Below are 12,799 nucleotides of genomic sequence, written 5' to 3'. Positions count from 1 at the left end.
ATCACCCAAAGAGGGAGGCCCAGGCCACCAACCAGTGGGCTGCAGTGGGTGGCAGGGCCTCCCTCTGTGAGGGAAGCCTGGGTCCTGGGTGCCAGCAGTCAGAGGGAAGTCCAGGTCCCGGGTACTGGTGGCCGGAGGGAAGTCCGGGTCCCAGGTGCCGGCAACTGGGGAAAGGAAGGCCTACTTTTGCACGAATTTCATGGACTGGGCCTCTAGTAAGAATTATAAATAATAGAATATTTTAATTTAAAAAACATGAATTTACTGAGGATATAGATGAGTAATGTAAATTGAATCAAGAAAAATTAAAGCTAATTATAAAACTAACACAAAGAAAAGTCAGATAACATTTATTATTCAAAACAATTGAAAAGACTTCTTAGACACATTAATTGGATGTTAAAGCTTTAACTGATTAGATCAGTTCTTACCATCAAACTTGTCATATTTCAAATGATCACTGGCTTCTAACACAGGAGGGACACTGGATACAGTGTCTTCAGCTTCCCCATCACTTGCTAATTCTTGCTTGAGTTTGGTGTCTAACCAGTCATTTACCAGCTCCTGAGCTATCAATAAAACAAAAACATATTTTAACATTTCAGCTACTTCAGAGACCTTTCATCACTCACTGTTTTCATTCATTCAGTAAATATTAATTGATCACTGATCATGTGTCACGTACTGTTCTAGAACAAAACAGCAAAAATAAAACCTACCAGACCATGAAACTTGCATTCTAACTGGGGAAGAGAGACGATAAACAAGTAAGTCAGAAAAACAGAGCCTGGGAAAGAGAAAAGGTGGATAAGAAATGGAGACAGATGTTGATATTTTTAAATTGGTGGTCAAAGGAGGCCTCACTGAGAAGATTTGAACAAAGAAGGAAAGTAAGTGAGGAAGTGAGCCACATGGCTACATAAGAAAATATTATTCCACATAGAGGAAAAGCAAATGCAAAGGCCCTAGGACGGGGAGTGCCTAGTGTGTTGGAGAGATAGTAAGTAGGCAGTGGCTGGAGAGGAGCGGGTGAAGGAGGTTGGAGGAAACAGTAGGAGATGAGGTGGTAGAGGTAATGTGGGGATCAGGTTTAGAGCAGGGGTTCTGGATTAGGGTGAAATTGAGCTCTAGTGGACATCTGGCAACGTCTGAAGTCATTTTTGGTTGTCACTACTGGGGAAGTGACATTGGCATATAGCGGGTAGGGACTACGGATGCTGCTAAACATTCTACGTTTAGCGCCCACAACAAAAATTATCATAGTGCTGAGGTTGAAAAGCTCTTCTTTAGAGACTTGACATCATTCTAGGTACTTTGGCTTTTACTCTGAATGCAATGGGAAGCCACAGGTTTGTGATCAGAGATCACTCTTCGACGATGTTAAAATAGCCCATAAGGGGACACACACGGAAGCAGGGTGCACCATCTGGGAGACAAATGCAATAATCTAGGAGAGGGGTGATGGTGGCCTAGGAGTGGAGGTATTAAAAATGGTCATTATAAAAAAATAATGTTTTGAGGTGAAGTTAACTTGATTTGCTGATGGACTGGATATGAGATGTGAGAGAGAGAAATCTACAGGTTTTTGGCCTAAGCAATTGCAAGGATGGAGATACCACTTACTGAGACAGGGAAGGCCCAGGGGCAGCAGCTTTGGAGGGAAGATCAGTTCAATTTTAGACTTAAGTTTAGTTTTAAGATGCTTTTGAGAAATCCAAATAGGGTTGTCAAATAGGTATTGGCTACACCAATCTGTATTTCAGGGAAGAGGTCCAAGCTGAAGAAATAAATATGGCTGTTGTTAGCATATAGATGGTACTTAAAGCTGTAGAAGTGGATGAGGTTGCCAAAGGAGGAAGGATTCACCCTGAGAAACTCCAGTATTTAGATGCTGAAGAGAGAAGACATAACCAGGAAACTAGGAAGGAGAGGTCACTGACATAGGAGAAAGACTATAAAAACTGAGTGGGACATCCTGGGAGTCAAGTCCATTTGGATTTCTTTCTTAGTGGTAGCCAGAAAATCATCTTAAATATATAGGTGACAAAATGTCTACTTCAGCATTACCTTAATCATTATTAGCATTATCAAACAGTTTTTATGGTAGGGCAAGGGGATTTCAAAGAAAAATGTCTACTTCAGATTATCTTTAGCATTATCTCATAGCTCTGAAGAAATGGAGTGTTTCTATACATTGACTGATGCTAAAAGGTATTTAATATATCGATAGATAGGAATGTATGACATATAAAACAGGAAAAAATGAATCGAGGTAATGAAACTAAGTGTAAAAAGTATTCTAGCACCGTGGCTGGTATTGCTAAGTGGTTAGTGTGTCAGCCCACCCACTGAAGGGTTGCAGTTTCAATAATTCCTGGTCAAAGGCACATACTTAGGTTGCAGGTTTCCATCCCCGGCCATGGTCAGGTGTAGGAGGCAACCAATCCATGTGTCTCTCTCACATCAATGTTTCTCTCTCCCTCTCCTTCCCTCCCTTCCACTCCTCTAAAAATCAATGGAAAAACATATCCTTGTGTGAGGATTAACAACAACAAAAAAATATAGCAGCAGCAAATATCAGTTTTCAGAGGAAGGTAGGGAAAGGGAGCAGATATTTATTGAGTAACCTGTGTATGATAATTCAGATATTTACATGTATAATAACTTATGTACAGAATAATTCAGATCTACTGAACACCATTCATTGATAAAGAGGGGTTCACAGTATCCCCTCACTCCTTATCCATGGGAGAAACATTCCAAGACACCCAGTGGATGCCTGAAACACTGGAGAGTACCAAATCCTATGTGCAATGTTTTTCCTATACCTACATACCTATAATAAGTTTACTTTATAAATTAGGCACAATACGAGGTTAACAATAACTAGCAATGATAGAACAGTTATAACAATGTACTGTGATAAAGTTATGTGGTTGATCTCTCTCTCTCTCTCTCTCTCTCTCTCTCTCTCTCTCTCTCTCTCTCTCTCAAAATATCTTATTCTTTTACACTTACCTTTTCATTTAAAGGAAACACCTACTGCTCCTTTGGCATATCTGAATTGCCAGCATCACTACTTTTGCACTTTGGGGCCATTATTAAGTAAAATAAAGATTACTTGAATACAAGCACTGTGATACCCCGATAATCTGATAACCAAGACACCTAAGTGACTAATGGGTGGATAACAATATGTAAATTAGCTTCTGGGCAGTAAAATAGGCAAAAATTAAAGACAAGAGAAAGAAAAGCTTTCCTTCTGAATTCTGGAATTCATTATAGGTTATGCTTTAATAAGTTGTACTCCAAAGAGTTATTAATCTCACAGCAAAAAATTGAATTCTCTTACCTTCTGCATAGATTTCATCATGATCCTCTATTTGCTCAGATGTTTCTAAATCTATCATTTGGCCCCAAAGCCTTTTGGATAAATCTAAATTTCCAGCTGAAAATGATTTTGAAACTCCAAATTCTGAGTCTTTCTCCTCTGTCTTTAATGTAATATAAAAAAAAAAATTTCAATAAGATGACGAATTTGTTCAAAGTTAGAAAATTTCTCTCTAGTCCTCAATAATCTGTGTTTTTTTTTTAAACAGCTACTAACATAATTTTATTTTTTTTTCCATTTCTAAAGGAACTGTGAGGCTTAAACATCCACCTCAAATAACTTAATTCAATAAACATGAAATGATAATATTTTACCAAGTTTTAACAGGTTTTCACAACATTTACATTTGAACAAAATGTTATGTAAACTTTAGGTAACTTTTGTTTAGAGCATTAGTTATGGGATGCTGACACTTGAATATTTTAAAAATAAAAATATAGCCGAAACCAGTTTGGCTCAGTGGATAGAGCGCTGGCCTACAGACTGAAGGGTCCAGATTGAATTCCGGTCAAGAGCATGTACCTTGGTTGCGGGCACATCTCTAGTAGGGGGTGTTCAAGAGGCAGCTGATCATTGATTCTCTCTCATTGATGTTTCTAACTCTCTATCCCTCTCTCTTCCTCTCTGTAAAAAATCAATAAAATATATAAAAAAATAAAAATTAAAAATAAAATATTTTATTAGTTTCCATGCTATTAAGATTTGCATATGAATGTGAGCCAGAGGCAGAGCAGCTATATTTCCTCAAATTACTATTATGTAAGGAACCCCCTCTGTGGACTGTTCTCCGCCAGATATTCATATGATTGGCACAAGCACTAGAAGATACTAAGGATTAGAAATAATCTCTATATTTCCTTGTTTTAAAATATTATAGCCTTACCATGTATTTTCAAAATAAACCATAGAGGCAAACTATAGATGCAACAAAATTGGGATACACAGTCACTGAACTTTAGTTTTCAGAATATTTTAACTCAAAAGAAAGAATCTAGTAAAAAGTTGGCCAAATCCAGGGGTTCAGGGAGGAATTGGCAGAGGTGGACAAACTTTCTTGGCACTCTGGCTTACCTGCACATCATAAAAGAACTAACTTTACAATTAAGCCCCTGTGTTTTCCCCCTCCCTACAAACCAGCTTTTTTCCACGCCTGTAGTGTTCCCAGTCTTGTCACTTAGGTAGTGATGACTCCATTCTTTCAGTTCCTAAAAATGCTTCTTGAATCTCCCCCCCCCCCTTTTCCTCCCTCCCTCCCTCCCTCTCACTCTCTTCAGATACAATATATCAGGAAATCTATTTTCAAAATGTATCCAGGATCTGGCTCCTTCATGTCACCTCTACTGCTATTACCTTGAAAGGCACTACAATTTCCTGACAAGTTTTCTATGACAGTCTCCCACCAGAGAGATCCCTTTAGAATGAAAGGCATAACATGTTAGAACTCCACTCAAAGCCATTAGTTTGAATAGAGTTCATGTTAGAACTCCATGGGTCCCTATTTCATGCAACTCAGAATAAAAATCTTAGTCCTTATAATGTGCTTTAAGGTCCTGCACCGCCAGGCCCTTTGTGAGTTCTCCAACCCCTCTTCTGCTACTTTTCCCATTGCTCCCTCTACTTCAGCCATATTGAACTCCTTGTTCATTCCTCCTCACATATGCAAACACGTTCCCAGCTCAGGACCTTTACACTGAACTCCCCCCTCTGTGGACTGTTCTCCGCCAGATATTCATATGATTGGCACAAGCACTAGAAGATACTAAGGATTAGAAATAATCTCTATATTTCCTTGTTTTAAAATATTATAGCCTTACCATGTATTTTCAAAATAAACATATAAGAGACAGGAGAGGTCCATTTTAAATTATATCTCAATGAAATAAACATTGTGTCGATTGAACAACTTATTCTTTAAACTAGTTTACTGAATGTTAGCTCTGTTATTAGCTAAATAGTGAACATGAAGGGAAAAATAAAACTAAAATCTTCTGTTCTGAAAGAGTTCACTATTTCTTGGTTTGTTCCATATAACATGTATGCAATAACTCAAAAACAATTCTAGGGGTGATTAAACAATCATCTTCCAAAGTTTATTTCTTAGTAGCTATGTAATAGGTAAGCATATATTGTAGATTGTAAAGGAACTATCTCAATTATTTCCATGATCTTATACATTTTCAATACAGACATATCTTGGAGATATTGCGAATTTGATTCCAGACTACTAGTAATAAAGTGAGTATTGCATTAAAGTCCCACAATGTGGGGTTTCCCAGTGCTTATAAAAGTTACTAGAGGCCTGGTGCACAAAATCTGTGCACGTGTGTGTGTGTGTATGTGTGTGTCCCTCAGCCCAGCCTGCACCCTCTCCAATATGGCATCCCTCTCATAATCTAGGACTACTGGCTCCCAACTGCTTGCCTGCCTGCCTGCTTGCCCCTAACCGCTTCTGCCTGCCAGCATGATCACCCCCTAACCACTCCCCTGCAGGTCTGGGTCCTTCTAACTGTCCCCCACCTCCTGGCAGGCCTGGTCGCCCCAAATTGCCATCCATCTTGTAGCGGCCATCTTGTGTGTTAGAGTGATGGTCAATTTGCATATTACTCTTTTATTAGATAGTATGGTTTAGCCCAGCCAGCGTGGCTCAGTGGTTGAGCAACCACCTATGAATCAGAAGGTCTCAGTTCAATTGCCCGTCACAGCACTTGCACAGATTGTAGCCTCGATCCCCAGTATATGGTGTGCAGGAGGCAGCCAATCAATGATTCTCATCATTGATATTTCTATTCCTCTCTGCCTCTCCCTTCTTCTCTGAAATCAATAAAAACATAGTTCTTAAAAAATTTATATTTATACTATACTGTAGTTTATTAAATGTACAATAGTATGTCTAAAAAATACATTTTTGCTAAAAAATGCTAACCATCACCTGAGCCTTCATCAAGTCATAGTCCTTTTGCTGGTAAAGGATCTTGCCTCAATGTTGATGAAATCGTACTAACTGTGAAGTGCAATAAAGCATAGCACAAGAAAGTGAGGCATGCCTGTATGTGCTCATGATGTGCCATGGCACATCAATTCTATTGTCCATGCTAGACTTCTTGGTAGAATATCACTATCGATAGCAGAAACAGCAGCTACAAGGCACTCCTATATTTCCTCAAGGCTGGGAAGTACAAACATGAGTTTCTTGAATGTGCAAACTTCATGTTCATATATAATATTTTGGGGAGTAATATATTTTTGAAAGTACCCATTTCTTTTTTTAATAACGCTGTATAGAAGCAAATACTTACTGTGTATATGAGTGTCAAAATAATTCCAAAGAAAAGTATAAGAGGAAGAGATTAGGCGGTTGAGATGAGGGGGAGTTGTTTACTGAGAGGGGCATATTAAACTGAGCTTTAAGGGAAGGATCTAAGCCTCTCAAAGAGGAAGGGTGTCTCAGGATAGGGATCAACATGAGTCAAAGCAAAGTCTTATCTGATGGAGGGAAAGGAAATCAGCCTAGCAGGGAGTCACACAGAAAAGGGTTGTTAGAGGTAGACTGATAGAGGGCATTAAATGCCAGTCTTGATTTAGAGTTTCATCTGATGGCATGTAGAACCACTGAAGCTTCAAGACTGAAGAGCTGACATGATGAAAATGTTTGAAAAGCTCAAAGTAGCAGAATATACTGCAGTAAGAAGATGAATTAATCTATCAAATCAGGATGAAGATGAATTATAAATTGTAGTAGACAGTTGCATTTTGGGTGAGCTATCCCAAGACTTAATAGTTCTATCACATCTGTCTGATTTTAAGTGACTTCAACATCCCCAAGGAAGACCCACATTTCCCAACCTGCTTGATCTCCTGTATTCCAACAGCTTCCCCTTTCATTTCACTTCAGCAACCCATTGACATGGTCATCCTGAACCATGTCATACAGAATTTTCCATTAGTCAAACCAATGATAAGCTCCTCTCCAACATCAACCTCCTATCCATGTCTCTCTCTTTCACTCCCCTACTCCATTACATTGTTGATGCATCTAATCAAGTCCTTCAGTCACTATGTGCCTCCTCTTTCCCTCAACCCATGAGTCCTTTAAAAGGTCCCCTTCCTTTCCTATTCTGTATAGATATTCAGCTACTATCCTATATAATAAAATCCTAATATGCAAATTTACCAGAAAGCTGAACAATCGGTAGCTATGACACACACTGACCACAAGGGGACAGATGCTCAATGCAGGAGCTGCCCCCTGTTGGCCAGTGCGCTCTGACAGGGGAGCACCGCTCAGCCAGAAGCCAGGCTCATGGCTGGTGAGCACAGCGGTGGTGGCAGGAGTCTCTCCTGCCTCTGTGGCAGCACTGAGGATCCCTCAGGGGATGTCCACCTGCTGGCTTAGGCCCAAGGAGAGAGGGTGGAGGCTTGGCTGATGGACTGAATGTCATGCACCAGGCCTCTAGTCTATACATATAAAAGGCTAATATGCTAAGTGTCTAACTGTTCAACCATTTGAACGGTAGCTATGATGTGCGCTGACCACCAAGGGGCAGATGCTCAACATATAGGCAAGGAAACATGGAACAGATTGATAAATCTTAGAAGGAAGGGGGGGAGGGGAAAGATCCGGAAGAGATTAACAAAAAATCTTATATGCATACTAGAGGCCTGATGCACGGATTCATGCACCGATGGAGTACCTTGGTCTGGCCTGTGTCCTCTCGCAATCTGGAACCCCTCAGGGGATGTCAGAATGCTGGTTTCAGTTCGATTCCTGCAGGTCAGGCTGAGGGACCCCATCGGGCCTCTATTTTTACATAAGTCTCACATCTCTTGTTCCTTTGCCTTTCCATTAAGAACTTTCAGGACTGGATCAATCTGCTCTATCAATTTTTGGTACTGCAAAAAATTAGGAGTACCTGCTTCAGTCAAGTCCCAGTGCTATAGTTACATTGACCTTCCTTTTCTGTTTTGAAGAAAGCCCTCTGTAAACCTTCACCATGCTCCACATCCTTTCCATATACTCCCCCTTCTTCCACATAACAAGGTCTTAGCTGTTTTTTTTTTTTTTTAAATATATATTTTATTGATTTTTTTTACAGATAGGAAGGGAGAGGGATAGAGAGCTAGAAACATCGATGAGAGAGAAACATCAACCAGCTGCCTCTTGCACACCCCCTACTAGAGATGTGCCCGCAACCAATGTACATGGTTGTGGGACCTTTCAGTCCGCAGACTGACGCTCTACCCACTGAGCCAAACCGGTTTTGGCACTTAGCTTTTTTGAGAGTGTGGTCCACTCAAGTGGATTTGGAAGGTTATAAATGTTTAGGATATACCTACAGTTGTGATATATTAGGGAGCAAAATCAGAAAAGAAAATAAATTATCAGAGAGGTAGGAGAAGCAAGAGAAAATAGTGTTTAAAGAAGATAATGGAAGAGAAGATTTCTAGAATAATAAAGTGATAATCAGAGCAAATGAACAATAGGAAGTTTGAGGACAAAGAAGAGATTATTAGATTTGGTCAGTAAGGCATTTATGACAGTTTCTGTATAGTGGTAAGAAATAGAAACCAGAGTAAAATAATTGTGGACACTGGAAGATAATAAATACACAATGGCAAGAAGTCCAGGCTACATATCCAAAGAGGTTAGATAAACAAGACAAAAAAAAACAAGAAAGAAACTGTATGGCAATCAGAATGGATGAGGGGTCATATGAGGACTTACGTTGTTGTTTTTTCAAGATAGGAGATTTGAGGACATAATGGAAAAAGCTATTGCAGAAGTTTTAAAGGAATAATAAAATCTAATCAAATGAGGACTGACTAATTTTTTTTCAAGATGGGAGATTTGAGGACGTAATGGGAAAAGAGCTACTGCAGAAATTTTAGAGGAATGATAAATATCTAACCGAGTCAAGCTGGCTAACAATTACACGAAAGAGGAAAATGGCTCCACCGATATTAGCAACCCCTCACCACGTGCTCCCATTACACCTGTAATTCTCCCAACAGCTTTATTTATCCCTCACTATCAATTCTGGGAAGGCAGACCCTGCACCTGCCCTGTGTACTATATTATTTCTAGTGTCCCAAATGGAGGGCTAGCACTTGGTAGGCACTTAATAAATACTGGGTGGATGAATAAATGGTGAACAATGATATCTGACCTAAGTTCCATTTGGCCTGACGCTCATAATTTCTATCAATTCAGATAAGTAATAACTCTTCAAAATACTACCAGGTAGAAGAATATTTTCCCAGGAAAAGCTACAGGATTTTAAATCATATGGTGCACAAATGAACTGAGTATGGCAAGTTGCCAAATTGATACTCAGAGGCATTCACCTTAAGTGGTTTAATGGCATTTTCAACTTAAATGGTAGTTGGATTAAAAAAATATGTACATATCACGTCTCAGAAGTTATCTAATCCAATCCCCTCCATCCCTTCACTGAATCAAACATATTTTTCATTAGTCGTTAACATTAAGTGTCCATTTAGAATCCACTTGAAAACTCCTGTGATAGAAAACACTTATAAAAAATGCCACTCCATTTTTGGATTGCTATAGTCATTAGGAGATTCTTACTTGTGATGCACACATAGCTTTTACCTAGTGCATGGGTCCCGGAGGTTAATGTAACTACAGTAGTCTTTTCAAAGATCTGAGGGAGGTCTCCCCTAAGGCTTCTCCTCTCCTCTCCTGGCCTAAAGAACTGGGGCAACATCTATAGTCAAGTGGGAGCAAAAACAACATATGTGCAAAATGGAGACCTATTTCTTTTCCATCTGATTATACCTGACTCTCAACTTTCTATCTTAATTTGTGCAATAACATTACCTCAATCCAGTGTCCCACATCGTCAGGGTCAAAAGCAGGCTGTGGAGAATATATACAGGATATTAATACATAGCAATATCATTATCAACTTTGCCATTTTAATCTATCCTTCTGACTAACATACACTAAAGTGTCCTTTATTCTTTCCCCAAATGTTTCATTAGAATCTTTAGCAACAAAAGCACCCAGAAGGATGATAGGAAGAAGAAACATGGAGCCTTTTCTGGGACATCTTCTGAATGTTTTTTATCTCCTGCTGAGGCCCACCAGATTCTGACTTAACTTGGTCTGCGGTAGGGCCCAAGAACAAGTATTTTCAAGCTATCCTGGGTTAAGAGCGAAGATAGGGAATGCTAGGTATTACATTCCTTATAAAAACCCAAACACAGATTACCAGATTTATTGAAGTGTCACAGAACCAATTCTGCTTAGAGAAGTGTTTGCTCTTCTCCTTAGGCTCCCTTTTTCAGGAGTAGCATATGGCACGAGGCTTCCTTTCCCGCCCCCCTTTAATCCTCACAGGAGGATAATTTTCTGTTGATTTTTATAGACAGGAAGAGAGATGGAAAGACAGAGAGATTAATGTGAGAAAAACACATCGATTGATTGCCTCTTGCATGGGCCCTGGGCCAGGGAGGAGCCTGCAATCTAGGTACATGCCCTCGACTGGAGTTGAACCCAGGGCCCTTTAGTCCACAGGCCAATGCTCTATACACTGAGCCAAATCGGTAAGGGCATGAAGCCTTCTTATCTTACGTATTGTTTGGTCCAGTAAGAACTGGGGGAGGGAGGTGCAGTGAGGGATAATCAATCTTCTACTGTTTTACAGAGCAGAAAATGAAGTAGAAATCACATAAATTTCTTCCAAGGTCAGTTACATATTAATCAGACAAGTCATGCACCTCCTTTCTTCACTCTCTGTAACATTCAAGAGTTGGAGAATTCCCCCAAATAGTCACTTAATGAATAGAGGTATTTGCTTTGCTAATAATCTAGGTGGATTTTTAAATAAATAAGGGGCTATATAAATATGGAGGAAAAGATATACTTTCACTTACATAACAGTTCACCTTCAAAGTGCCTTACAGAGAAATTATTAATGCAGCTGTGCTGCTGAATAATTTTATTGCAACAAAGCGCTGATTCTATTAAAACGCAATTGAATTTTGAGGAGTTCATGTGATTTTACCATTTCATCCTCTAGTCTAGGCAGTAACAATGAGCACTAGCAGAAAAAATCCTTCCTTTGTAGTCCTAAGAAATTGTCCCAAATTTTTACTTTTCATCATCAAATCTATATCTATAACCTATTTTGGATCCAATAGAACTGGTACATTACAATAGTTGCAGACTGTGTTTCCAACTCTCTAATGTCCCAATCTGCACCCTCCAGTATCTGGGACAAGGTACTCACCAAGTGAAATATATCCAGTGTGTTATTTAGCTGGTATATTTAGAATAAACTGTAAGCACAATGCCTAGGGCCCTCAGAAAGGCCACATGTCTAAAGATTAGATTTTTAAGAAAGTATAACTTAAGGGTGAAAACAGCTGGTGAAAACTGCTCTGGAGCTGAAAGCTGAGAAGCCAGCTCCATTTTGGTACTCTCACCTCCATTTAAGGCATTTATTTTTGTGACTGTTAAAAAGGTAGTCTGTGGAAAGCACACCTCCTGTGACTGACTTTGCACATGTCATTTACAAGTTTAAAATGGGGTTAGTGTTCCATGAGATGCCAATTCACCAAATGAGGGAACAAATACAAAGAGGGTCTATCTTAAAAATGATTGCTGAATTCAGAAATTTAGAATCAAGTATTTATATAGTCAGTACCCACTTGCATTTATGAATTAATTTTATGTATTTTGTATATCAGGCCGAGCACTTAAAGTGAAGATCTCCCCCTTCCAATAAAGATCAATTCCCTGATTTGCAAAATAAAAAAAATAAAAATAAAAATGAACGTGAGGGGATTTCTCTAAAATTGTGGGGTGGTAGTAAGTAGGAAGCAAAAGTTTCTGAATTCTCGTCAACCGGACGAGCACTACCAGACTCTCCGGTTTGTAAAAAGCTGTTAGATGGAAAGTTCTTCATGATGCTGCCCACCAGAGCCGCGAGGAACCCAGACCCCAGGGCTCCTAGGGCCCCTTCACCAGGGCAATGCAGGCTGCAGGGCCGTACAGGCAGGGGCGGGCCGGATAAGGATGCATTGGGTGGAAAGCGGAGGGAGCACACGCGGGGACGCGGCTGGCCTGGGAGCCGGTCCCCGCGCACCGCAACTCCCGACTGGGATGGATCACCTTGGGATTCAGTTTCCTCGTTAATTGTTTCCAGCGACTCAGCCCCGTCCTCTTCCTTGAGGAAGACCCTTCCTGGGGCGCCAGCAGCATTTTCCAGGTTCAGGTCGGGACCTTGGCCGAAGCTGAAACGGCCGCTTCTCTGCCCACTTCGCTACCGCAGCTCCCTGGGAAATGTAGTTCCTCTGCCCGCAAGGAAGGCAGGTATGGGGCGCCGGCGAACCACCACTCCCAGAAAGCTTTGCGCGGGCGGAGCGCGTTAGCTCGGTTACCCG

General features: G+C 40.2%; 1 protein-coding gene across 2 annotated transcripts in view; it reads right to left on the bottom strand.

Moving 5' to 3' along the window:
- The window catches only part of CCDC191 (coiled-coil domain containing 191), a 77,113-nt gene extending 64,339 nt beyond the window's left edge, over nt 1–12,774 (bottom strand). The window contains exons 1-4 of one of the 2 annotated variants that reach the window (XM_036445467.2): nt 12,528–12,774; nt 10,230–10,268; nt 3,353–3,494; nt 432–569 (exon numbers count right to left, since the gene is read on the bottom strand). In XM_036445467.2, the coding sequence (XP_036301360.1) occupies nt 432–569; nt 3,353–3,494; nt 10,230–10,268; nt 12,528–12,617 (409 nt within the window). In that variant the 5' untranslated portion in view covers nt 12,618–12,774. Of the gene's footprint in view, nt 1–431; nt 570–3,352; nt 3,495–10,229; nt 10,269–12,527 lie in introns of those variants that run through there. The other variant, XM_036445468.1, reaches the window with a different exon arrangement.
- Nucleotides 12,775–12,799: the final 25 nt, after the last annotated feature.

This window comes from Pipistrellus kuhlii, unplaced genomic scaffold (assembly GCF_014108245.1).
Source record: "Pipistrellus kuhlii isolate mPipKuh1 unplaced genomic scaffold, mPipKuh1.p scaffold_m20_p_2, whole genome shotgun sequence".
In the NCBI taxonomy this organism is placed as follows: domain Eukaryota; kingdom Metazoa; phylum Chordata; class Mammalia; order Chiroptera; family Vespertilionidae; genus Pipistrellus; species Pipistrellus kuhlii.
The sequence above is the reverse complement of the archived record's forward strand: the minus strand, read 5'-3'. Positions and strand labels throughout refer to the sequence as shown.